Below are 27,765 nucleotides of genomic sequence, written 5' to 3' on the forward strand. Positions count from 1 at the left end.
AATATGAGGGACAGATGGATTGATGTCTTTCCAATAACATCAATTTTGGGCCAGACAGCGACGACTACAGTTTGCGATGTCCACATAGGTCATCTAGAAGCCTCCATTGATGTCTAGATGAGGCTTGACAGCGCGTAAAAGCCTGACGAATCGTGTGACATCAAAAACACTGAATGTCAAGAGGTATATGATGTCCAAGAGCTCCAATAAATATAAACAGACATCCAGCTGGTATGGAGATCGAGTGTGAGAGCAAGATGTCTATTATTTTTGTTTTCTTCTCTCCATATACCAAAAAAAAAATCAAAAATCTTTTCTATTTTGCCCCCCCCTCCTCAAAAATTTGCCAAAAAAACACATTGATTCTTTTTCTGATGGGATGGGGGATTTTGGGAATATATTTGGCATCCTTCCATCCACCCAGCCTACCCAACATCATCACTATCATCATCATCATCACTATCATCACCATCATCATCATCTTTTTCAAACACATGCTACAAACAGCCATCATTACAAATCACTATCATCATCACCATCACTACCACAACCATCATCATCATCATCATCATCACTACCATGATTATCACCATCACCATCATCATCACCATCACCATCATCTTTTTCAAACACAGGCATCAATACAAATCATCATCATCATCATCATCATCATTTTTTAAAATGATTTTCTTATAATACAATTTTTTTCAAACCGGGATATGTGTAACGGACATTTTTTTGAATTTTCCTAATGATATTTTTGGTAATAATTTTTTTTTTTCAATAATAATGTCTTTTTGAAACCAGGGAATTTTCCAATATATATTTTTTGAGAGAACTTGTCCAGTTTTTGTAATGATAAGATGTACTGATGGCCGTTTGTAACTGTATTTTTGAATTTGAAATGGGGTGTTTTGAAATTTGAAATGAGGTGTGGATATGGCAACACATGCTTCCATCGGTGTGTGGGTAGTGACTCGGTGACCCCAGGCTGCGGTGGTGCTATGGGGTCGCGCTACACGGCCGCTCCATTGCTGAGGAACGACCCATGCGAAGAGCCCCCCTCGCACTCCCTCCCTGCGACAAAACACCAACGTAAACACACCAACGGCAATGTTTACAAGTTGATATACACGGAGCATCAATGTTTATTTGTTACATCCTCGTTCTCCGTCCCTAATATCCAGCATAAACACACCAACGGCAATGTTTACAAGCTGACAGACATGAAGCATCAATATTTTACATTCTCGCTCTCCCTCTCCGTAGCAAAACACCAATTTAAACACACCAGCTGCAATACTGACAGACACATGGAGCTCAGTGTTTACTTCTTACATTCTCGCTCTCCCTCTCTGCGGCAAAACAACGTAAACACACCGAGTGGTAATGTTTACAAGCTGACAAGACACATGGAGCTTAATGTTTACTTGTTACATCCTCGCACTCCCTCTCTGGTGACACAATACCAAGCGTACACACACCACGCGTTGATGTTTACAAGCTGACACACGCAGCATCAATGGTCATCAATGTCTACACCCTCACACTCCCTACCAGTCTACCTTCAAAATCTATCTATCCATCTATCTATTGCCAGACACCTTAATCCTGTAAGGGGTGGCCACAAACAAACTGCCTCCATGTCACCCTGTCCCCTGCCATTTCACTGCCCTCCCCCCAACTCACACCCCTCTCTCTCATATTGGCCCTCAGAAGCTCAGGAATGAAAAGATGCTGACAGAGATCGAGCAGGATGGAGGGCCGACATTAGGCGAATAAAATGTAAACAAAACCTTGCGAAACAAAACGAAATATGGAACAACGAGGCATTTGTAGAGGAGGAAGTCTGGACAAAACATTTATTAACCCTTTCCCTATGCCAGGAAGAGAGGTTTGATTTCTACTTCATCTTCTGGGCGTATTCGTCACTTACCAATCGCCCACGAATCGCAAAACACGCAAAGACTCTCTCAGCTTACGAATATTGGCCAACAGAGGATAAAGAGCGTACGCAAGAGAGAGAGATAATTTCTACTTTATCTTCCAGCCCTGTTCGTCACTTTCCAACCGCACACGAACCGCAGAACACGCCAAGACCCTCTAAGCTTACGAATATTAGCCAATGGAGAATAAAGAGCGTACGCAAGACAGATCATTTTTACGCAAGGGATCATTTTTACATCCTCCACGCATGTTCGTCACTTTCCAATCACACACGGACCACAAGACACGCAAAGACTCTCTAAGCTTACGAATATTGGCCAACAGAGGATAAAAAACGTACGAAAGACGGATAATTTTTACACGAATCGCCAAACGCACAAAAACTCTCCCAGCTCACGAATATCGACCAATGGAGGGCCGTGAGAGGCAGAAGTAGGGGGGGAAGATGGCGGAGTAGTGTCCCTGACTGTACAAAGACCCTCTCGTGACTGGAATAACTCTAGCAGCCTCATCCACACACCACCCAATGCTTTTCACCCGAGACTGTATCAAAGGAAGATGTGACAGTGCGCACACGGCCCCATGTAGGGTATGTACAGGTTTATCGTGCACACGTGTAAGTATATGCAGCGATCTAGCCGCCCACAGCCTCACCGACTCCCACTACTGCTGCCGTCTACACCTGAAAAGAATAAATAAACGCTGGGAATTAGTTGAGTCCCAATACTCTTTATCTATCTATCTATCTATTGCCAGACACCATAATCCTGTAAGGGGTGGCCACAAACAAACTGCCTCCACGTCGCCCTGTCCCCCGCCATTTCACTGCCCTCTCCCAAGTTCACATACCACCCTCTTGTATAGCTCTTCCCTCCATCCCTCCATCTCATCCTTGGCCTCCCTCTTCCCCCCTCCATCTCACTCACATACACTCTCCTCGTCAGTCTCTCACTCTCCATCCTCTCCACATGGCCTGTCCTTATACCAACACTGTATCATCATCATCATCATCATCATCATCATCATCACCATCCTCCTCTTCATCATCATCACCATCCTCCTCCTCCTCCTCATCATCATCATCATCACCATCCTCCTCCTCCTCCTCATCATCATCATCACCATCCTCCTCCTCCTCCTCATCATCATCATCACCATCCTCCTCTTCCTCCTCATCATCATCATTATCATCATCATCATCACAATCCTCCTCTTCCTCCTCCTCATCATCATCATCACCATCACCATCCTCCTCCTCATCATCATCATGAACATCCTTCTCTTCCTCCTCCTCCCCCTCCTCCTTCTCTTCCTCCCCCTCCTCCTTCTCTTCCTCCTCCTCCTCCTCCTCTTTCTCCTCCTCCTCCTTTTCTTCCTCCCCCCCTCCTCCTCCTCCTCACCTCACCACCGTCTCACTCACCGTTGGCTGTAGGTGGTGTTGAGTTAGTAGTGGTGGGGTTGGCAGTCTTGGCGCCCCTATACTCCGGCGCCGGGCCCCAGATCCGCACCGTGCCATCGTCCGACACCGACGCCACCATCGCTGGGTACTGGGGGTTCCACGTGACACAGTTGACAATGCCTGTGTGGCCGGTGAGGGTGGCCACCGGCAGTTCACGCTTGTGGTGCCAAATGTAAACCTTGTTGTCTGGAACGAGGGGAGAATTTGCCATCGTCGTTACTCCTGTCATTGTAACTATCATCATTTCTATAATTTTAATTATTATTATTGTCTCATCGTAACTGTTATTGTTCGTATCATCATGTTCATCATCATCATCGTCATCATTATTGTCGTCATAACTGTCATCGTTTGTAAAAATTTCATCATCGTTATTATTGTCTGACGAGGAGAGTGTATGTGAGTGAGGTGGAGGGGGGAAGAGGGAGGGGGAGGCCGAGGATGAGATGGAGGGATGGGGTGGAGAGGTATATGAGAGAGGGGGGTGTGAGTTGGGAGCAGGGCAGTGAAATGGCGGGGGACAGGGCGACTTGGAAGCGATTTGTTTGTGGCCACCCCAAACGGGATTGAGGCGTCTGGCAATAGATAGATAGATAGTTATTATTGTCATCGTAACTACTGTATTATCGTTTGTATCATACACATCCGGTAGTTCCCGCTTGTGGTGCCAAACGTACACCTTGCTGTCTGGAACGAGGGGAGAATTTGCCATCATTATCATCATCATAATCATTATAAACATCTGTATTATTTTCATCAACCATCATCCACTCACTTGATGTAGTGCTGCCTACTTCTTCCTTAGCCTTTATCATTCTTTTTCTGTGCCTGTCCTCCTCTCTTCCTATTTCTCACCATCATCCACTCACTTGATGTAGTGCTGCCTACTTCTTCCTTAGCCTTTATCATTCTTTTTCTGTGCCTGTCCTCCTCTCTTCCTATTTCTTACCATCATCCACTCACTTGATGTAGTGCTGCCTACTTCTTCCTTAGCCTTTATCATTCTTTTTCTGTGCCTGTCCTCCTCTCTTCCTGTTTCTTACCATCATCCACTCACTTGATGTAGTGCTGCCTACTTCTTCCTTAGCCTTTATCATTCTTTTTCTGTGCCTGTCCTCCTCTCTTCCTATTTCTCACCATCATCCACTCACTTGATGTAGTGCTGCCTACTTCTTCCTTAGCCTTTATCATTCTTTTTCTGTGCCTGTCCTCCTCTCTTCCTATTTCTTACCATCATCCACTCACTTGATGTAGTGCTGCCTACTTCTTCCTTAGCCTTTATCATTCTTTTTCTGTGCCTGTCCTCCTCTCTTCCTATTTCTTACCATCATCCACTCACTTGATGTAGTGCTGCCTACTTCTTCCTCAGCCTTTATCATTCTTTTTCTGTGCCTGTCCTCCTCTCTTCCTATTTCTTACCATCATCCACTCACTTGATGTAGTGCTGCCTACTTCTTCCTTAGCCTTTATCATTCTTTTTCTGTGCCTGTCCTCCTCTCTTCCTATTTCTTACCATCATCCACTCACTTGATGTTGTGCTGCCTACTTCTTCCTTAGCCTTTATCATTCTTTTTCTGTGCCTGTCCTCCTCTCTTCCTATTTCTCCCATCTTTCCTGTCACTTCTTATTGCTTTTCTTTCCTTTACAGGTGGCTTTACATTGAGTGACAAGCCAAATGGTTTCCTGTAAGCCAAGAAACCATGTACAACGCTGGGTGGTAACCATATAACCAAACCATACGTGCTGCCTACGTGTCAACAAGTGGGTTGGTGGAGGGTTAGTGCCCCTCCCCGTAAAACAACTAACTCAAAGCCAAATGGCCACCCCTTATGGGATTATTGCGTCTGGCGATAGATAGACAGATAGATAGATTATTTTCATGATTATTAATGTCATCGTAACCATCAAGGCCCCAGATGTACAACGTCAACATTATCGTCATCGTCATTGTCATTATCATTATCGTCGTTTTTATCATTATTATTATTACTGCTGTCATCGTAATTATCATCGTCATCATCATCATCATTGTCATCACCATCATCATCATTATCAGTATTATCATCACCATTTTCATCACCATCATCATCATCATCTATCTATCTATCTATCTATTGCCAGACGCCTCAATCCCGTTTGGGGTGGCCACAAACAAATCATCATTATTATAATTTTCATCATCTACTACTACTACTACTACTACTATGACCTACCATCACTGCCTAACACTAACATACTACTACTACAACTACTACTAGAATATAATACTACTACCACCACTACTACCACAACCTACTTTCACTGCCACAAACTAACACACTCCTGCTCCTCCTCCTACCACCACAACCACCACCACACTACCACACTCACCACCTACCTTCACTACCGGACGCGATAAAGTCCTGGTTGTGGCCTCCGAAGCACGAGTGGATGGCGTAGTGTCCCTGGGTGAGGCCTCGGAACTTTCGTACCAAAGATCGGGTGCGCAAGTCCCAGAGGTGAACTCCCTGACTGGCCACATTTAGCAGGGCGTACTGACCCGTGGCATCGAGGGTGAAGGACATGATGCTGTGGTCTTCCTGTATGCTGTAAGTGGGTTCAGGTGGTTTAATGAAGCTCCCTGACACCTTTTCCTAAGTGATTTATTCTGCTTATTACTCCTTATGGTCCTCTGTGTTCAGTGAAGCTGCCTAATTCCTTTTCCTAAGTGATTTATTTTGCTTATTACTCCTTATGGTCCTCTGTGTTCAGTGAAGCTGCCTAATTCCTCTTCCTAAGTGATTTATTTTGCTTATTACTCCTCACAGTCCTCTTATGTGTTTTTAAAGTCACTATCTATCTATCTATTTATCTATCTATCTGTCTTTCTATCTATCTATCTGCAACAAGGAGGCTGGTGGGTGAGTGGGGTCAGGTGATTGAAATTCTATCTATCTATCTATAGCCTGACATCCTGTACCTCTTCAAAATGGTAGATAGATAGATAGTTGAAGACAGATATGTAGATAGATAGATGGATAGACAGAGAGTTAGGTAGAGACAGATAGATAGAGAGAGAGATACATACACAGAGACAGCCAGACAGCCAGATAGATAGATAGATAGACAGATAGACATACAGACCAAACGCGCCCCCTACTAACATGTTATGGTCTTCCACATCTTCAGAGACAGACAGACAGATAGATAGAGAGATAGACAGATAGATAGACAGATAGATAGATAGACAGATATAGATAGATAGATAGACAGATATAGATAGATAGATAGACAGATAGATAGAGACAGATAGATAGATAGATAGACAGACAGACAGATAGACAGATAGATAGATAGATAGACAGACATACAGACTAAATGCGCCCCCTACTAACATGTTATGGTCCTGTACGTCTTCAAAGTGGTAGCCTCTGATGCGATGGTGTGTGTCGGACGCCAAGACCGTGCGTCCGTCACTCTGTATGGCCAGGCACTGCACCCGCACCCCCTCCCACGAGTCCAGGATGTGCCCCTCCAGGTCGCACTGGTAGAACTGACCGCGCATCCCACCACAAACAAACTTTCTCGAGTCCTGAAACAAGAATAACATGTGGCGCTGACTTGGGAGGCTGCCAGAGATCAAGCAGGGTGAGAGAGTGTGAAAAAACACATGGCACTGACTAGGAAAGCTGCCAGAGATCAAGCAGGGTGAGAGAGTGTGAAAAACCACATGGAACTGACTAGGAAAGCTGCCAGAGATCAAGCAGTGTGGAGACAGCGCATCCCACCACAAACAAACTTTCTCGAGTCCTGAAAAAGAATAACACGTGGCGCTGACTTGGGAGGCTGCCAGAGATCAAGCAGTGTGGAGAAAGTGACCTCAGGGCTGCCAGATATCAAGCAGTGTGGAGAGAGCAACCTCAGGGATAAGGAACTGAATAGGAAGGCTGCCAGAGATCAAGCAGCATGGAGAGCGAAGTCAGGGGCCCTCCAAGACTCTCCAAAACATAATAATAATAATAATAATAATAATAATAACAATAAAAACAATCCTAGCCCATCGTGTTTCTCGTCTCCTGTCTTTCTCAAACTCGACCCACCTTATGCCAGGCCGCGCAGGTTAACGAATCGTCAGGTGAATTGGACACCTTGCAGATCTGCTCCCCTCGTTCCGTGTCCCACACCTGTAAATGTAACGCCCATGTAACGCCTCAGTACAAACCATTACACAGGTTAGCACACACCATTACATCTGTTCTTTCAGGGTGGTATGTCTATAACCACATGCAGACTAACACTGTAATTCTCTGCCTTATCACATCTGCTATCTATCCATCCATCCACCTTCCTATCCATCCATCCAGCTATCTATCCATCCATCCACCTTCCTATCCATCCATCCACCTTCCTATCCATCAATCCTTCTATCTACCCACCTACCCCTCCACCAACCTATCTGCCTCTCACACACACAGTAATCGTATTTCTCTGCCTTACTAAGTCCTCAACTATCCATCCATCCACCCACCTATCTATCAATCCTTCCATCTACCCACCTGTCCCTTCATCAACCCCTCCCCCAACCTATCCACACACACACACACACACACACACACACACACACACACACAATAATCATAATTCTCTGCCTTACGACATCCTCAACTATCCATCCATCCACCCACCTATCTATCAATCCTTCCATCTACCCACCTGTCCCTTCATCTATCCATCCACCAATCTATCCACCTCACACACACACACACACACACACACACACACAATAATCTCACTTCTCAGCCTTACCACCAACTCTGCGGCCTCCTCTTGTAGACACACGATAAGTTTGCTCGTGTCGGGGCTCCACGCCAGATAGACGACCCCATAGGAGTGTCCGTCGAGGGTAAACCTTCGCGTCACTGTCAAAGTCTCCTGAGGGGGGGAGGGGGGGGAAGATTAGCAACAATTCTTGGCATCGTTTATCGACAGATCGGAAGTTGACGTCTTCAGGATATATAAACGAACAGCGATAATTCTTTACATCATTTATCATGGCATTATTTGACTACTGATGCCATGTCACTGCTCCTCTGAACTGTCTCCTTGCATCCCTCCACCTCTACGACGGGCTTCTTCATTAACTTTCCTCTTACTGACTCCCTTCAACCTCTGTCTCTTTGCCGCACTGTTGCATCTTTATCTCTTTTCTGGCACTACTTCATTAACTCTCCTCCTCTTACTGGCTCCCTTCAACCTCTGTCTCTTTGCCGCACTGTTGCCTCTTTATCTCTTTTCTGTCGCTACTTCAATGGTCACTGCTCCTCTGAACTGTCTGCTTGCATCCCTCCACCTCTACGACGGGCGCATAGCACCCGTCTAGCAACAAACTCTCATCCCTTTTCTGTCCAACTCTCTAATGCAAGAGTTAACTGTTACCCCCAGCCCTTCATGTATGCAACAGGTCAACTCTGGAACTGTCTCCCTCTGTCTGTATTTCCACCTTCCTATGATCTCCAGTCTTTCAAACGCAGTGTGTCCAGGCATCTCAAAATGAACGCATCTTGAATTTGGCTCTCTTTTGTATTGTTTTTGTTTTTTTCTGGGAAGGAACGGTTTGTGGGCTCCTGGCCTTTGGTTCCTTCTTCCTTGCATTAAAAAAAATAATAATAATAATTGTTTGAAATCTTCAGGAAAAATATATTGGTAGGAGAAGGAATCTTTATTTTGTTTTTGTTGATTTGGAAAAGGCCTTTGACAGAGTCCCTAGAGAGGTGGTGAAGTGGGCAGTGAGAAAGCTTGGGATGGAGGAGTGGCTGGTTAGGGTGGTTATCCATTACTAGAGACTAACTAGGAGTGTATGTAGGGAGGTGGAGGGAGGAAAGAGAGAGGGAGACTGACGATGAGATGGAGGGATGGAGCAGAGAGGTATATGAGACTAACTCGGAGAGTGTATGTGAGTGAGATGGAGCAAGGAAAGGAAGGGAGAGACTGAGGATGGAGGGACGGAGTAGAGAGGTATATGAGAGACTAACTAGAAGAGTGTGTGAGGTGGAGATTGAGGATGAGATGGAGGGATGGAGTGGAGAGGTATATGAGAGAGGGGGGTGTAAGCTGGGAGGAGGCCAGTGAAATGACAGGGGACAGGGCGACATGGAGGCGATTTGTTTATGGCCACCCCTTATGGGATTAAGACCTCTGGCAATAGATAGATAGATGGATAGACAGACAGACAGATAGATAGACAGATAGATAGATAGATAGACAGACAGATAGACAGACAAAGGCAAACCAACTCACAGGATCCACGTCCCAAATGACGACAGTGGAATCCTTCGAGCCCGTAGCCAGCTTGTTTCCGTCCGGACTAAACCTGGCAATCCACACCTCGTCACAATGGTCGGACAAAACCTGGACTGTGGTGCAGGGGAAGGCCTGGCGCGGACACGAGTGGTCCAGGAGGAGGGACCCACCTGACCCAAGCACCTGCCAACAGGGAAATCGGTTAAACTTAATACTGTTCTCTTCTGTGTTAAATAAATTCTTCCAATATCGCTTAACTAATGTACAAATGGATATGCTCCCTAACGCCTCTTCCTAAGTGATTTATTTTGCTTATTACACCTTACTGTCCTCTTCTGTATTACATAAATCCTTCCAGTATCACCTAACATCTTTTCCTAAGTGATTTATTTTGCTTATTACACCTTACTGTCCTCTTCTGTGTTACATAAATCCTTCCAGTATCACCTAACATCTTTTCCTAAGTGATTTATTTTGCTTATTACACCTTACTGTCCTCTTCTGTGTTACATAAATCCTTCCAATATCACCTAATATCTTTTCCTAAGTGATTTATTTTGCTTATTACACCTTACTGTTCTCTTCTGTGTTAAATAAATTCTTCCAATATCGCCACACTCTGCATGACTAATGTACAAATGGATGTGCTCCCTAACTCCTCTTCCTAAGTGATTTATTTTGCTTATTACACCTTAGTCCTCGTTTGTGTTAAATAAACACAAATATAAATACCTGTAGAATCAAACTTGTACTACCGCCCACCTGACTGTCTCTTCAGGTGTGTGTGAGTGTAAACAAGAGTACAGTACATGTAATATTGTACTAAATGCAATCAAAACTGTATTCTCACCCACCTGACTGTCGCTGCAGGTGTTGTGATACGCACACTGTGTCCGCTGATGTTCAACGGCTTGTAATATTAGCGTCTCAAGCCTGGAAAAAACGCACAGTGTTAACACATACTCCAAGAAAGACCTGGGATGAGAGTGTAACCTCAGGGATAAGGCACTGACTAGGGAGGCTGCCAGAGATCAAGCAGCATGGAGAGTGTGACCTCAGGATAAAGGACTGAATAGGGAGGCTGCCAGAGATCAAGCAGCATGGAGAGTGTGACCTCAGGATAAAGGACTGAATGGGGAGGCTGCCAGAGATCAAGCAGCATGGAGAGTGTGACCTCAGGGATATGGGACTGAATAGGGGGGCTACGTGTCAACAAGTGGGTTGGTGGAGGGTTAGTGCCCCTCCCCATAAAACAACTAACTCAAAGATAAACCCCCACCCCTTACCCGATTATGGCATGTGGCGATAGATAGATAGATAGACAAATGACCACCCCTTATGGGATTATAGCATCTGGTTATAGACAGATAGACAGATAGATAGACAGATAAATAGATAGATAGATAGACAGACAGATAGCCAATATTTCCTGCTTGTTATCAATGAGCCAAGACCCACCAGGCCTTCACAGGGACCCAATTTAAGGCCAGCAGTCCAATAGGGTCATTCCACCCACTACCCCCCGTCGTTACCTGTGTGGAGGGAGCATGATGGAGGGAGGTAGGAAGTGCTGAAGACGGTCCATCAGGTCTTTACGCGACTCTTTGCCCATCCCGGACCAACGCGCGGCCGAACGCAGCTCCTCAGGGTTCGACATAAACATCAAACTGCAAGTGTAAACAAAGAGATAAGTACCCTGGTTTAACGATGCAACTGGTTAGGTAAAGACCCACTGTTGGGCGGGGTATCGTACATCAGGGTAGTTTTAACATGTAAAGTAATGAGATGTGTTTTTCAGCCTTGGGTGTCACCCCCCCAACCAAGTCCTAAACCCACCCAAATGAGTCCAAAAACAAGTGTAAAGCCAGTCTAAATGGCCTAACAGCTGTCAAGGAAGCTAACCCAAGCCTAACACCTGTAAATAACTCACTAAAACTAACAAATAAAATCTGGAAATCATTTAGTATGTCTGGAAAAAATCAAGCCTAGTAAACTGTACCCCAAAATGACAGTGTTCACCCCAGCTATGGCTAAAACACATTAATCTAAGTCTAAAAACAGTTTATAAATCAACCTAAACACCAAAATGACAATGTTCACCCCAGCTATGGCTAAAACACATTAATCTAAGTCTAAAAACAGTTTATAAATCAACCTAAACACCAAAATGACAATGTTCACCCCACCTATGGCTAAAACACATTAATCTAAGTCTAAAAACAGTTTATAAATCAACCTAAACACAAAAATGACAATGTTCACCCCACCTATGGCTAAAACACATTAATCTAAGTCTAAAAACAGTTTATAAATCAACCTAAACACCAAAATGACAATGTTCACCCCACCTATGGCTAAAACACATTAATCTAAGTCTAAAAACAGTTTATAAATCAACCTAAACACACAATTTTAGTCTAAAATTGGTTTAAAAAATCACAACCCATACCTAACCCCATCGTTAAGCCAAGGTATTACTGTGTAAGATGGCTGTACTGTACTACCTCACTGATATAGTACATTTAGGGAGTACACTGAGCAGCACAGTACCTGGAGAGCTGGTGTACTCTTTCCATGTTGTGCTGGAGCGGTGTCAGCTGTGAGCGGAGGCAGGTCAGCGCCTCCATGGCCTGCCCGCCCTCCAAGAGCTCCAGGTATTTCTGCTCCAGTAGTAGAAAACGCATCTCCTGGGAAAAAAACATACACACACAATCAATCTTTAGTCTATGGTGTTTCTTTTTACAGGAGGAACAAAGGCCCTAACCACGTTCACTGCCCTCCTCCTCCTCATCATCATCACCATTCTCCTCCTCCTCCTCCTCATCATCATCATCACCAACCTCCTCCTCATTATCATCATCACCATCCTCCTCCTCATCATCATCATCACCATTCTCCTCCTCCTCCTCCTCATCATCATCATCATCACCATCCTCCTCCTCCTCCTCATCATCATCATCATCACCATCCTCCTCCTCCTCCTCATCATCATCATCACCATCCTCCTCCTCCTCCTCCTCCTCCTCATCATCATCATCATCATCATCATCATCATCATCACCATCCTCCTCCTCCTCCTCATCATCATCATCATCACCATCCTCCTCCTCCTCCTCATCATCATCATCATCATCCTCCTCCTCATCATCATCATCATCACCACCCCAACCCACCTTAAGGCTATTGGGGTCGTCCAGCATGGTCCGCAGCTCCCCTAGGGCGGCCTCGGCCTTGGCCCACTCCCCGGCCATAACACACTGGCGGAATCTGGCCGCCGCGGGGTGATCCAGACGACATCCAGACTCGGCCATTAACAAATCCGCACTTTTCCTGTAAACAATGCGAGTAGACGCGCTTACACCTTCATCTATTCTTTATCTATCTATCTATCTACCTTCATCTATTCTTTGTTTATCTATTTATCTATCTATCTACCATCTACCTTCATCTATTCTTTATCTATCTGTCTGCCTATTTATCTATCTATTTATCTACCTACTTACCTATCTATCTATCCATCTACCTACCTACCTATCTATGTATCTATCTATATGTGTCTATCTACCTACCTATCCATCCATCTATCTATCTACCTACCTACCTATTTATCTATCTACCTACCTACCTATTTATCTATCTATCTACCTACCTATCTATCTATCTACCTACCTATTTATCTATCTATCTACCTACCTACCTACTTATCTATCTATCTACCTACCTACCTATTTATCTATCTATCTACCTACCTACCTACCTATTTATCTATCTATCTACCTACCTACCTATTTATCTATCTACCTACCTACCTATTTATCTACCTACCTACCTACCTACCTATTTATCTATCTACCTACCTACCTATTTATCTATCTACCTACCTACCTATTTATCTATCTATCTACCTACCTACCTATCTATCAATCTACCTACCTACCTACCTATTAAATCTCTATCTGTTCATCTATCTACCTACCTATTTATCTATCTATCTACCTATCTCCTATCTATCTATCTATCAATTTTTTTTTAATGCAGAGAAGAAGGAACCCAAGGCCAGGCGCCCATAAACTGTTCCCTCCAAGAAAAAACAAAAACAAAATAACAGAGCCAAATTCAAGTTCTCTATCTATCTACCTATCTATCTATCTACCTACAGTATCTATCTATCTATCTATCCATCCACCTACCTATGTAATTCTCTATCCATGCAACTATCTATCTGTCTATCCATCCATCTACCTCCCTACCTATCTATCTATCTATCTATTTATCTATCTACCTATCTATCTATCTATCTACCTACCTATCTATCTATCTGTCTATACATTAATCTAACTAACTCAAAGACAAATGGCCACCCCTTACTAGACTATGGCATCTGGCTATAGATAGATAGATAGATAGATAGATATTTACACTGATAGATGGTGAAGTGGGAGAGAGATTAGAGTGAAGCTGAGAGACTGACAAGGAGAGTATGTGAGGTGAAGGGGGAGGAGGAGACCAAGGATGAAATGGAGGGATGGAGAGAATGAGAGGCTGACCAGGAGAGTATGTGAGTGAGGTGAAGGGAGAGAGAGAGAGAGAGAGAGAGAGAGATTGGAAGAGAGACAAAGGGAATTGGTGTGTGTGTGTGTGTGTGTGTGTGTGTGTGTGTGTGTGTGTGTGTGTGTGTGTGTGTGTGTGTGTGTGTGTGTGTGTGTGTGTGAGAGAGAGAGAGAGAGAGAGAGACAAAGGGAACTGGTGTGTGTGTGTGTGTGTGTAATTAAAGCACCAACACAATACAAACAAACACACACACACACAAAGGAACAGAGGCAGGATTCAACAAAGCAGTAGAGAGAGGAACGTTAAAAACACGAACAAAGTGAACTAACTTTAATCAGACAATTTTCTTTTATTATTTTTAGTCTTTGAGATATTGATGTTTTTAGTCTCTCTCTCTCTCTCTCTTTCTCTCTCTCAGCTTTGGGGAGATATTTAGGATAGGCATTAGATATAGCCTCTCTCTCTCTCTCTTTCTCTCCCTTCCTCTCTCTCTCTCTCTCTCTCTCTCTTTGTGTTTTGGGGAGATATATTTAGGATGGGAGGCATAAGATATAGCCTCTCTCTCTCTCTCCCTTTCTCTCTCCCTCCCTCCCTCTCTCTCTCTCTCTCTCTCTCTCTCTCTTTCTCTCTCTCTCTCTACTAAAGTGATATAAAGATAAGAACCATTCAGTCTCAAGGTCACAGCCATTCCTTATTGGGGGGGACCAAGGGGGATAAGTCACTAGAAGACAGATGTTAAGAGACCCCATTCTCTTCAGTTGAGGAAGCTCCCTGACACCTTTTCCTAAGCAACTTATTTTATTTATTACACCTTCCTGTCCTCTTCTGAGTTACACAAATCCTTCCAAAATCACCAAGGCTCCCTAACACCTTTTCCTAAGCTGCTTATTTTCTTTATTACACCTTACTGTCCTCTTCTGAGTTACACAAATCCTTCCATTATCACCAAAGATCCCTAACACCTTTTCCTAAGCAATTTATTTTGCTTATTACACCTTACTGTCCTCTTCTGAGTTACACAAATTCTTCCATTATCACCAAAGCTCCCTAACACCTTTTCTTAAGCAACTTATTTTGTTTGTTACACCTTACTGTCCTCTTCTGTGTTACATAAATCCTTCCAATATTGCCATACTCTGCATGAATAACATACAAAAGGATATTAACCAGTCATATCCAAAAATAAATCACTAAGGAAAAGGTGTTTGGGAGCTTCCTTAGCCGAATAAATACTGACAGACTGCAAACTGATATTAACCAGTCATATGCAAAAATAAATCACTAAGGAAAAGGTGTTTGGGAGCTTCCTTAGCTGAATAAATACTGACAGACTGGAAATTGATATTAACCAGTCATATCCAAGAATAAATCACTAAGGAAAAGGTGTTTGGGAGCTTCCTTAGCCGAATAGCTACTGGCCAAGATGATAAGCATTTGACCTTGTACCGTACTTAAGTGCTTGAGGAGAAAGATAACTTACGATATCTTGAAGTAGTGAACGTATGAATGGAACTATGGAAAGTGATGGGGGTGAGAATCTATCTATCTATCTATCAATCTATCTATTGCCAGATGCCTTAATCCTGTTAGGGGTGGCCACAAACAAACCACCTCCATGTCATCCTGTCCCCTGCCATTTCACTGCCCTCCCCCCAGCTCATACCCCCCTCTCTCATACACCTCTCCACTCCATCCCTCCATCTCATCCTTGGCCTCCCTCTGTCTATCTATCTATCTATCAAATGAAGGGGAGATTCTAAGTCTATCTCTACAGTGAGGAGGAAAAAATGACAATTATGGAAAGCCTACCTATCTATCTATCTATGAAGTGAAGGTGGAAAGAGATGAGGAAGTGTGTGTGTGTGTGTGTGTGTGTGTGTGTGTACCCTGCTAATGTACAGATAAACAATAAAATATAAAAGAAGAAGGAAGAACAAGGTAGAACAGGAAGAACAAGGTACAACAGGAAGTACATGGAAGAAGAGGATGAACAGGAAGAGCAAGGAAGGACAGGGAAGAACAGGGTAGAACAGGAAGAACAGGAAGAATAAGGGAGAAGAGGATGAACAGGAAGAGCAAGGAAGAAGAGAAGAACAAGAACAGGATGAACAAGGAACAACAAGGATGAACAGAAAGAATAGGAATAACAGGAAGAACAAGGCAGAAGAGGATGAACAAGGAAGAACAAGAAGAACAAGGACAAGGATGAACAGGAAGAAGAAGAACAAGGGAGAAGACTAACTCGATCCAAGTTTACTTATCTTTAAAAAAACTGTTGGTTATGGTATGGATAGGATTTTGACTTTTTTCTCTCTCTCTTCCCACCACAGCACCCACCCTCCCCCACACCACCCACTCTTCACCACACCATCCACTCCCCCACACCACCCACCCCACCACATCACCCACCCCACCACACCACTCACTCCTCCACACCACCCACTCCCCCACACCACCCACTCTTCACCACACCACCCACTCTCCCCCTACATTCCCCCACACCACCCATTCCCCCACACCACCCACTCCCCCACACCACCCACTCTTCACCACACCACCCACTCTCCCCCTACATACCCCCACACCACCCACTCCCCCACACCACCCATTCCCCCACACCACCCACTCCCCCACACCACTGTACACCACACTCACTCCACCACACCACTGTACACCACACTAACTCCACCACCACCACCACAAAAAAGTGCCTTCACGTCCTCACTTGAAGCCGAGTTCGACGAGGTGCTGGCCGATAAGTCTGACCATCTCCTGTTGCACCACACTCAGTTCTGGCGTCACCTCCTCCACGCCATTCTCGCCCTGCGCCCTGTCCCCCTCACACCCATCAGTCTGTCCATTTTGCTGCACTTCACTGGCCCCGTTGGCTGTCTGTTGCTGCATATTGTCCGAGCTGGCAGTGGTGCTGGGGGCTGAATCCTCCGAAGACTGCTTTCGTTTCTTCCGTGGAGGCGGAGACACTCCACCGTACTGTGGGTCCTGCCAGGAGGCCAGTGTGTCTAAGTGGACGCCGTGGTGACCCAACACCACTTCTGCTTCACACTCGCCAAGAATAACACCCAAATTACTGTGGTGCGCAACATTCACACCAAGAGCCTCGATCGACTGCCTTCTCAGCTGGCACCGAAAATCGCACCTGTACATCCAAATTAACTTAAAAATCACCTATATTAACCCTGTTGCCAGAAATACCCCATCTATTCACCTCTGATAATTTAATATCTCTAAATCTATCAATACCTAATATTGTGGTTTATTTTTCTGTATATATAATTTCAATAATACTGTGTAATATCATCATACTACTGCATACTGGAACATAACTATGTTTTTCTTGTTTCCAGTACAAGAAACTAAAAACTACATAACAGATTTTCACCTTAGTTTTTTCATCACCTTGCCTACTGAAAGCTTTGATAATTTTTGGACTTATTATTGAGCTTTAATTAAAATGTATAATTAATTTTTCTTTGTGCTTTAGTGGCATAAATTCTATTCGTACTCAAAGAGGAAATACATTGGAACGTGAGATTGTTTTGGTTGGGGACAGAAAGGTCGAGGGAGGCCTTTGTCGCCTCCACACCCTCGGCCCACACCACCCTGGCCCATATATTTACTCTCATTAGGTTATAGATCAACGGAACTTTATCTCCCTGGGTATCTTGCTGTATTACGTCATCCATTAATGCGCTGAGCAACTATGGCTGACTTGCATATTAACTAAAATCATCACATACCTCTGCCATTACCATCCTGCCTCATATATACACGATTATTAATTTATAGATCAATGGAACTTTATCTATCTGGACAGTCTGGTCTATCAAGTACTCCTGTAGTCGGGTTGATGAATTATGGCTGACTTACAAATTATTAAAACTCATCAAATCATCTCATTCTGCCTTTTTTTTTCTTTTTTTGTGAAAGGGAAAAATTAATATAGATTCACACATGCTTTGGTGGATATATGGGCTTAGTTTTTTTATCGATTTTGGGCTGATAAATTTTCTAGCCAAAAGAAATGAACAATGGATGAACACTGCCACTCCATGATGGATGACAACTCCCAAGAAATGATTAGTAAGTTTTGTATTATGTGAGTGAGGGGGAGAGGAAGACCGAGGATGAGATAGGGAGGTATATAGCCTGAAATGTTAAGAGAAAGAATTCTAACTCTAACCTGTCTCTCTATCTCTCTCTCTCTCTCTGTCTCTCTCTCACCTAACATTTCCATATCTACCTAGTTAAATAAAATACAGATGAGCATCATAGCCAATCACCCTGTGGCTCCTGCTGCACCCTGACCCTTATTTCTTACTTCATCAGGCGTGGGGATGGATGGATACACCTGTGACCTGTTCGTGTGTGGTTTATGCGGCGAGAAAACATCGGACATCGAGCGCTACGTCAGTCATATGATGCTGACGGAGAAGTGCATCCTTCACCTCTGTCCCTCCACCGCCATATCCAACCTCCTGCTGCCAAGGTGGGTGGGCGGAGTGAGAACTGGGTGGGCGGAGCGAGAACTGGGTGGGCGGAACGAGAACTGGGTGGGTGGAGCAAGAACTGGGTGGGTGGAGTGAGAACTGGGTGGGTGGAGAGAGAACTGGGTGGGTGGAGCGAGAACTGGGTGGGTGGAGAGAGAACTGGGTAGGTGGAGCGAGAATATATTGGATGTGTTGTGTTTGTTGTTGTGTCAGTTTTGTGTGTGTGTGTGTGTGTGTGTAAGAGAGAGAGAGAATGAGTGTGTGTATATGTGTATGAGGGAGAGAGAGTGTGTGTGTGTGTGTGTGTGTGTGTGCATGTGCATGTGTGTACACTTTTAACCCTTCACTCGTACAATTGAAGCATCATTCATTTACCATCTAATTTTCCCTACACTCCTAGACCAACTAAACACTCTCAGTATTTGATCTTTTCCTCGATGTATTTCCCATTTTGATTTATTCTCTTCCAGGTTTTCGAAAAAGCAGAAACGAGTCAAAGGAGAAGAAGTTGACATCAAACACCCCAACGACCTGATAGCCATCGTTAGCAGGGTAGGAGGTCGTTTGTGATGTCTTTATGTGTGTTATTGGAGAGGATGGAGAGTGAGAGACTAACTAGGAGAGTGTGAGGTGGAGGGGGGGAGACCAAGGATGAGCTGGAGGGATGGAGTGGAGAGGTATATGAGAGAAAGACTAGGAAAGTGTATGTGAGAGTGAGGTGGAAGGGGGAGAGGGAGGGGGAGGCCAAGGATGAGATGCAAGGATGGAGTGAGGTATATGAGAGACTGACTAGAAGAGAGTATGTGAGTGAGGTGGAGGGGGGGAGAGGGAGGGGGAGGCCAAGGATGAGCTGGAGGGATGGAGTGGAGAGGTATATGAGAGAGGGGGGTGTGAGCTGGGAGCAGGGCAGTGAAATGGCAGGGGACAGGGCGACATGGAGACGATTTGTTTGTGGCCACCTCTTATGGGATTGAGGCATCTGGCAATAGATAGATAGATAGATAGGGTGGCCACAAACAAATCACCTCCATGTCACCCTGTCCCCTGTCATTTTGCTAATATCCAAATCTCTCTGTGTTTGTGTTTAGGGTGGGTTGGACGGAGCTGATGCTGATATGAAGGAGATTTTGCCGGCCTCAGAGGTGGAGACCGGGGAAGAGAGGCGGTGGAAATGCCATCACTGCGGCCTGACCTTCTCCAGACAGGCGGCCGTCCTCAACCACTTCAAACTGCAGGTAAACGTATTCCTATAATTGACTTAATGCTGTCTTTATTAAACTGAAATATCCTTACTGTAGTGTCTTTATTTATAGAGTGTGATCTCAGGGATAAGGGACTGAATAGGGAGGCTGCCAGAGATTGAGCAGCATGGAGTGTGACCTCAGGGATAAGTGACTGAATAGAGATGTTAAGTAAATAATTCTAACTCAAACCTGTCTCTCTCTCCCATCGAACATTGAACTCTCTTGGTGGATTAAAAAAAAAAAGATTGGTGTTCATTCCTCAGCATTCCGAGTCCAACACCCCAGAGGAGAAGACCGAGGACTTGCCAGAGTCGCACATCAAGAAGGAATCAGCCGTTGACGCCCCTGCACCCGTCAAGCATGTGTTGGCAGTGGAGTCGAAGCCAAACGTGCAAACGACAGCGAGCTTGGATGACGCGTGGAGTAAACTGGCATGTCCCGTGTGTGGACAAACGTTCAAGACGGTACATGGAGTTGATTTGTTATATATCGCCTCTGCTGGGACTGGAGTGTACTGGTGTTGTGATGAGGAGGGGTAGACTGAGATGGTTTGTGATGAGGAGGGGTAGACTGAGATGGTTTGTGATGAGGAGGGGTAGACTGAGATGGTTTGTGATGAGGAGGGGTAGACTGAGATGGTTTGTGATGAGGAGGGGTAGACTGAGATGGTTTGTGATGAGGAGGGGTAGACTGAGATGGTTTGTGATGAGGAGGAGTAGATTGAGATGGTTTGTGATGAGGAGGGGTAGACTGAGATGGTTTGTGATGAGGAGGGGTAGACTGAGATGGTTTGTGATGAGGAGGGGTAGACTGAGAATGGTTTGGGCATGTGGAGAGGATGGAGGATGACAGTTGGGTGTGGAGGGTGAGAAGTGTGAACGTTGGGGTGGGGTTGTGAGAGGCAGACTGAAAAAGACCTGGGATGAGGTCATAGAGTGTGTCCTCAGGGATAAGGCACTGAATAGGGAGGCTGCCAGAGAGAGAGGGAGGGAGGGAGGGAGAGGGGGTGGTCAGAGCATTTGTGGGTAGGTAGATAGATAGATAGATAGAAAATGAATAGCCTATTCTTGATGTTTCACAGTAAGATAGTGTTGGTGATGATGATGATGATGATGATGATGATGATATGTACTGTACTTATCCCTCTGTTTAGTACATGTGCTTGGTGTTTCAGAGTAAGATAGTTCGCGCCCACGTTGCGACTGTACACAGCGGTAGTCGACCCTTTCCCTGTGACTATAAAGGATGCCCCTATTCCTTCAAGACCAAAGGATCGTTGAAGAGGCACCACAGACGGCACACAGGTGGGTGTTGTGTGTGTGTGTGTGAGAGAGAGAGAGAGAGTAAATTTTGTGTGTGTAGTGTGTGAATCAGTGAGGATAATTGTGTGTGTGTGTGTGTGTGTGTGTGTGTGTGTGAGAGAGAGAGAGTAAATTTTGTGTGTGTAGTGAGTGAATCAGTGAGGATAATTCTGTGTGTGTGTGTGTGTGTGTGTGTGTGTGTGTGTGTGTGAGTCAAAGTAATGTGTGTGTACTGAGTGAATTAATGAGGATAATTCTGTGTGTGTGTGTGTGTGTGTGTGTGTGTGTGTAGAAGAATCACGCAGCAAGAAAGAATTAACATGTGTAATAATTGTAAATACAAGACAGAGAATCATGTCTTCAGAATAACACCATCAGTGTTGGTATAATCATTCCATTTTCTGCCAACACACCTTACCAACTCCTACACACTCCTATGCACACTACAGGAGAGCGGCCGTTTGTCTGTCCTGACTGTGGTCGGCACTTCCGCGAGTCGGGTGCCCTAGTGAGGCATCAGAAGGCCCGGGTGACGTGTGTAAACAAGACAGATGCGCAGATGCCGCGCTATGGCACCTCCCTGCCCCTCACCTCACACCTACCCCCTGACAGGAAGGTGAGAGAGACAGAGACAGAGGCAGACAGAGATAGAGACAGACAGATAGAGAGAGAGAGACAGACAGACAGGGAGACAGACAGACAGCATGCATAAACCAGCTATACATCGGAATCAAGAGCTGGTTAAGATAAGGATGATGATAATAATAATAATAATAGTAATAATCATCATCGGGACCTCCTTTCCCACCCTAGGGCAGGGTGAGGAGTAGCAATGTCCAGACAGCCCAAGTTCGCCCAGTCCAATGGGCCACGTTTCCATTCACTCATCATTCAAGCCCCCGGAATCCTGGCTCTATCTGATACGCCAAAAACATTCACCACATTCTGTAGCTTCACATAAACCTATCCGATAGAGTCAATCCGGACGCTGTCACGTTAAAAAGGGGTGCCCAATCCCTGATCATGCATTTCTCCTCACAACATTCATCCAGCCAGCTCAGTGAAATAATAATGATAATAATAATAATAATAATAATAATAATAATAATCCTTTCAGCCAGCAGTGAATGACCCAAAACTCAGCATACAATTGAAGCAAGAATTAATCAGCTCCCACACTGATGAGGCGAGAGGCTGGACCCCTGAGGAGGCCAAGGCCCCCCTGAAGGAAGTGCAAGGTGAGGATAGGAGATGATGATAGTGATGATGGTGGTGATGATGGGTGTAATGATGATGAGGATGATGGTGAAGCTGATGATGTTGATGGTGATAATGATGATGATGATGATGGTAATAAAGATAATGATGATAATGATAAGAGTGACGATGTTGATGATGATATTGACGACGCTGCCATAACGATGACTAAAAATCTTTGTTTACAGGTCCAGCCTCAGTCAAAACAGAGCCGCCGCACCCCCCCCACCCCCCCTCGACCACTCAGCTCGTCCCCTGCAAGATCGAAATTCCGCCAGCCCCTCTCAGCCCACTCGAAGGGGACGATGATGATGTTGATGATGCTGTGGAGATGTCGGGTGAGTGTGTGTGTGTGTGTGTGTGTGTGTGTGTGCGTGTTGAAGCTGTGGGACAAATACGTGTATGTATATGAACGTCAGATATGAGTGTGTATATGTGCCAGTGTGGTGTGTGTGTGTGTGTGTGTGTGTGTGTGTGTGTGTGTGTGTGTGTGTGTGTGTGTGTGTGTTGGGATGAACTGAAAGAGTCTGTCTAACAAGGAGAGTGTTTATGAGTGAGAGGGAGGGGGAGACTGAGGATGAAATGAAGGGATGGAGTGGGGAGGTATATGAGAGACTGATGAGGAGAGTGTATGTGAGTGAGGTGAAGGGGGCAAGAAGGAGGGGGAGACTGATGATGAGATGGAGGGATGGAGTGGAGAGGTATATGAGAGAGGGGGGTGTAAGCTGGGAGGAGGGCAGTGAAATGGCAGGGGACAGGGTGACATGGAGGCGATTTGTTTATGTCCACCCCTTGTGGGATTAAGACATCTGGCTATAGATAGACAGATAGATAGATAAAGAGATACATGGATAGGTAGATAAATAGATAGATAGTAATTGATTATATTGGCTGGAGTTTTAATTATTTGTGTTGGTGCAGAGATGAATGACGATAAGGACTTCAAGCCACCAAGACCCCCACTGCTTCCGGACATCATCAGACGCTCCTTCACATGTCCCGTGTGCGCCCAGGTGTACACACGCCGATCCACACTCTCTACACACATGAAACTACACCTAGGTAAGTGAAACGTGTATTTGGGTGTGATGGTGACGATGATTAGGTGGATGTGCAGTGCGTCCCTGAGTGTGAGGCCTGGGGGGGCTGGGTTTACAATGGAAGAGTTGAGAGGAAGGATGGGACTGGAGTGTATTGGTGTTGTGATGAGGAGGGGTAGACTGAGATGGTTTGTGATGAGAAGGGGTAGATTGAGATGGTTTGTGACGAGGAGGGGTAGATTGAGATGGTTTGTGATGAGGGGTAGATTGAGATGGTTTGTGATGAGGGGGAGTAGATTGAGATGGTTTGTGATGAGGAGGGGTAGATTGAGATGGTTTGTGATGAGGAGGGGTAGATTGAGATGGTTTGTGACGAGGTGGGGTAGATTGAGATGGTTTGTGACGAGGAGGGGTAGATTGAGATGGTTTGTGATGAGGGGTGGTAGACTGAGATGGTTTGTGATGAGGAGGGGTAGATTGAGATGGTTTGTGACAAGGAGGGGTAGATTGAGATGGTTTGTGATGAGGAGGGGTAGATTGAGATGGTTTGTGATGAGGAGGGGTAGATTGAGATGGTTTGTGATGAGGAGGGGTAGACTGAGATGGTTTGAGATGAGGAGGGGTAGACTGAGATGGTTTGGGCATGTGGAGAGGATGGAGGATGACAGTTGGGTGTGGAGGGTGAGAAGTGTGAACGTTGGGGGTGGGGTTGTGAGAGGCAGACTGAAAAAGACCTGGGACGAGGTCATAGAGTGTGACCTCAGGGATAAGGCACTGAATAGGGAGGCTGCCAGAGATTGAGCAGCATGGAGAACCACCAGTAAGTGACCGAGGCTGACGAATGCAAGCAGGTTGGAGGCTTTATAAACGAAAGAAGCTAAACCCCAAAAACTCCTCTTCAATAACTCCCTCCCTCTTACTCGTGCCTTGTGTCATGTTTATACTGTATTATTTTCAGAGCATTTGGGGAACCAGTGTGGGGAGTGTGGTAGAGGCTTCTCATCGCGTGCTGCTCTGTGCCGCCACCTCTCGTCCCACTCGTCCGTGCGTCAGTACGAGTGTGCGCTGTGCAATAAAGCCTTCAAGCTTCCCTCGCACGCCACCACACACCTCGCCACACACACCCACACCACACCCATACCATGCAGGCACTGTGGACGATTATATAAAACTAAGGTGAGGCAGCGGCAGGTATAACAGCCAGTGTAGGGAGGGAGGGAGGTAAATTAACCATTACTCCCAAACCCCCTTCCCTTACCTGATTATGGCATCTGGCTATAGATAGATAGATAGATAGACGTAAAACAACTAACTCAAAGACAAACCCCTTATCTGAGTATGGCATCTGGCTATAGATAGATAGACATAAGACAACTAACGTGGAGACGAACCCCCACCCCCTACCTGATTATGATGTCTGGCTGTAGATAGATAGATAGATAATTACCATAGATAGATAGATAGATAGACAGGCAGATATAAAACAACTAACTCCCAAACAAATCCACACCCTTTATCTTATTGTGGCATCTGGCTGGAGATAGATAGATAGATAGATAGAAAGACTTTAATGCGTTTGCTTCCAGAGTGCGCGAAACACACACGAGCGCACCCACACCAGCAGCCCGAGCTTCAGCTGCGTCGAGTGCCACAGGAGCTTCACCACCAAGGCCTCTCTCGTACGCCACCTTCGGACTCACACTGGGGAGACGCCCTTTACCTGTCCGTACTGCGGCCGCGGGTTTAAAGAACACGGTACCCTAAGCAGACACCTGAAGCATAAAAGTAAGTCTGTCCGTCATACAAGATCCAATTATTTTTTCGTTATATGGTGGGAAGTGAGCATGGAAGGGAAAAAGTTACTACATGACAGTTTTGTGATACCAACTCTAACGTACGGAAGTGAAGCTTGGACGTTGTTGGAAGGACACAAGTCAAGAGTGAGAGCAGTGGAAATGAGTTATTTAAGAGGAGCCTGTGGAGTCACATGGAGAGACAGGCTGACGAATGAGGATATAAAGGAGCGTTGTGGTGTGGATGTGGATGTGGAGTCACATGGAGAGACAGGCTGACGAATGAGGATATAAAGGAGCGTTGTGGTGTGTATGTGGATGTGGAGTTACATGGAGAGACAGGCTGACGAATGAGGATATAAAGGAGCGTTGTGGTGTGGATGTGGATGTGATAGGAAGCGTTATGAGGAACACATTAAGGTGGTTTGGCCATGTGGAGAGCATGGAGGGTGAGAGACTGATGAGGAGAGTGTATGTGAGTGAGGTGGAGGTGGGGAGAGGGAGGGGAGGCCGAGGATGAGATGGAGGGATGGACTGGAGAGGTATATGAGAGAGGGGGGTGTGAGCTGGGAGCAGGGCAGTGAAATGGCAGGGGACAGGGTGACATGGAGGCGATTTGTTTGTGGCCACTCCTTACGGGATTAAGGCCACTGGCAATAGATAGATAGATAGATAGATGGTTTGGGCATGTGGAGAGGATGGTGGAAGATAATTGGATGCAGAAAGTGAGAAGTGGTAATGTTAGGAGTAGGGTGGCGAGAGGTAGACCTAAAAAGACCCGGGACGAGGTCATTGAGTGTGACCTCATGGTTGAGGGACTAAATAGGAAAGCTGCCAGAGATCAAGCAGCATGGAGAGCCATCATAAGGTGACCAAGGCTGATGCATTCAAGCAGGTTAGAGCCTTTATAAGCAAAACAAAGCAATACTGTTGTTGTTGTTGCTTTTCCCGCAGTGCCGTGTGCAAGGCAGGCTAAGCTGGAGGCGGCGACTGGTGATGTGGGGATTAGACTCGACCCAGGAGGTGGAGGAGGCAGGAAGGTCAAGGAGGAGGCGGCGGGACACGAGTACCACCTCTCACCGCAGCCTGAGGGTGACACACACAGCGATGTTGAGTGGGTGAGTGGCTGAGGGATTGATGATGATGATGATGACGACAGCAGTGGTGATGGTTGATGATTATGACAATGTTGACAGTGATGATGGTGATTGATGATGACCACAATGATGATAATTGATGATGATTGACGACGCTGATCAATATTATGTTTTCGCTCCTCAGACTCCCCTACGGTCATCGCCCACGCCATCGTCATCAATGGGGTGTTCATCGTACGACCTTGACATCAATGACCTGCCCTCCCCCAATGCCCCAGCCTCACCCTCAGACCAGGAACTTGCTGAAGGACGACTCACTGAAGGACGATGTATGCCAGGTGATCACACTCTAGGTATGTACGATTATCTGACCTTATCCTTGAGTGATGATGATGATGATGATGATGATGATGATGATGATGATGATGATGGGGAGCAGGAGGAGGAAGATGGTGATGAAGATGATGATTATGATGATGATGAGGAGGAGGAGGGAAGATGGTGATGATGATGATGATGTGGAGGAGGAGGAGGGAAGATGGTGATGATGATGATTATGTTATTGATGAGGAGGAGTGATGCTGCTGATGATGATGATTATGATGATGATGAGGAGGAGGGAAGATGGTGATGATGATGATTATGATGACGATGAGGAGGAGGGAAGATGGTGATGATGATGATGATGATGATGGGGAGCAGAAGGAGGAAGATGGTGATGATGATGATGATGGTGATGAGGAGGAGGAGGATTATGATGATGATGATGATAACTTTCAAAATTTTCTCTCTTTTTCAGCCGAGGAGGAAGACGAACCATCATATATAATAATAACAGGGGCCGATCACTCGAATTTAAATGGTTTTGATGTGATACCCCTTGTGTCGGAGAGGTGAGGGTGTAATAAACGATTTTGAGAAGGATGTGGCTTTATTATTAACATAGAGAGAGAGAGGGGTAGAGAGAGGGAGAGAGTGAGAGAGAGAGAGGGTGGAAAAGGGAGAGAAAGTAGTGTATTATTAACATAGAGAGAGAGGGGTAGAGAAAGGGAGAGAGTGAGAGAGAGAGAGGGTGGAAAAGGGAGAGAAAGTAGTGTATTATTAACATGAGAGAGAGAGAGGGGTAGAGAAAGGGAGAGAGGGTGAAAAAGGGAGAGAAAGTACTGTAGTGTATTATGAACATGAGAGAGAGAGAGGGGTAGAGAAAGGGAGAGAGTGAGAGAGAGAGAGGGTGGAAAAGGGAGAAAAAGTAGTGTATTATTAACATGAGAGAGAGAGAGGGGTAGAGA

At 45.4% G+C, this 27,765-nt stretch overlaps 2 protein-coding genes across 3 annotated transcripts; one reads left to right on the plus strand and one right to left on the minus strand.

Annotated features, from left to right (window-relative positions):
- Positions 1 to 1,015: 1,015 nt before the first annotated feature.
- On the minus strand, positions 1,016 to 17,219 carry LOC145395608 (WD repeat-containing protein 26). Its single transcript, XM_080269180.1, has 13 exons — positions 16,962 to 17,219; positions 12,859 to 13,015; positions 12,236 to 12,372; positions 11,218 to 11,352; positions 10,525 to 10,618; positions 10,173 to 10,202; positions 9,683 to 9,868; positions 8,192 to 8,317; positions 7,486 to 7,569; positions 6,781 to 6,977; positions 5,784 to 5,992; positions 3,368 to 3,592; positions 1,016 to 1,077 (listed from the first exon to the last, which is right to left on the minus strand). Exons 1-13 carry the CDS (start codon positions 17,138 to 17,140, stop codon positions 1,016 to 1,018), a joined length of 1,821 nt encoding a protein of 606 aa, XP_080125306.1. The 5' UTR covers positions 17,141 to 17,219.
- Positions 17,220 to 17,789: 570 nt separating this feature from the next.
- LOC145395607 (uncharacterized) lies at positions 17,790 to 27,400 on the plus strand. Of its 2 annotated transcripts, XM_080269179.1 has the most exons (16): positions 17,791 to 17,883; positions 18,185 to 18,337; positions 18,584 to 18,743; positions 19,215 to 19,296; positions 19,833 to 19,979; positions 20,252 to 20,452; positions 21,163 to 21,292; positions 21,739 to 21,905; positions 22,407 to 22,527; positions 22,735 to 22,884; positions 23,468 to 23,608; positions 24,545 to 24,762; positions 25,173 to 25,371; positions 26,334 to 26,497; positions 26,661 to 26,829; positions 27,276 to 27,400. In XM_080269179.1, the coding sequence occupies exons 2-16, from the start codon at positions 18,286 to 18,288 to the stop codon at positions 27,371 to 27,373; spliced, it is 2,199 nt and encodes a 732-aa protein (XP_080125305.1). In that variant the 5' UTR covers positions 17,791 to 17,883; positions 18,185 to 18,285; the 3' UTR covers positions 27,374 to 27,400. The 2 variants fall into 2 exon arrangements, with proteins under 2 accessions (XP_080125304.1, XP_080125305.1); XM_080269178.1 differs by having other exon boundaries at positions 17,790 to 18,337.
- Positions 27,401 to 27,765: the final 365 nt, after the last annotated feature.

Source organism: Coenobita brevimanus, chromosome 32 (assembly GCF_032717465.1).
Source record: "Coenobita brevimanus isolate Jiangsu-jjx chromosome 32, ASM3271746v2, whole genome shotgun sequence".
Taxonomy (NCBI): domain Eukaryota; kingdom Metazoa; phylum Arthropoda; class Malacostraca; order Decapoda; family Coenobitidae; genus Coenobita; species Coenobita brevimanus.

Bases quoted from the DNA above. Each gene is read 5' to 3' on its own strand.
- LOC145395607 (XM_080269178.1), top strand. From the start codon at position 18,286: ATGGATGAACACTGCCACTCCATGATGGATGACAACTCCCAAGAAATG. The intron at 18,744-19,214 runs GTGGGTGGGCGG...ATTCTCTTCCAG, and splicing joins TCCAACCTCCTGCTGCCAAG to GTTTTCGAAAAAGCAGAAAC. The intron at 24,763-25,172 runs GTGAGGCAGCGG...GTTTGCTTCCAG, and splicing joins GACGATTATATAAAACTAAG to AGTGCGCGAAACACACACGA.
- LOC145395608 (XM_080269180.1), bottom strand. From the start codon at position 17,140: ATGCAGCAACAGACAGCCAACGGGGCCAGTGAAGTGCAGCAAAATGGA. The intron at 10,203-10,524 runs GTTTTGATTGCA...TGATATTGGAAG, and splicing joins GTCAGGTGGGTGAGAATACA to GATTTATGTAACACAGAAGA. The intron at 8,318-9,682 runs GTGAGTTGGTTT...TCCCCCCCTCAG, and splicing joins TCATTTGGGACGTGGATCCT to GAGACTTTGACAGTGACGCG.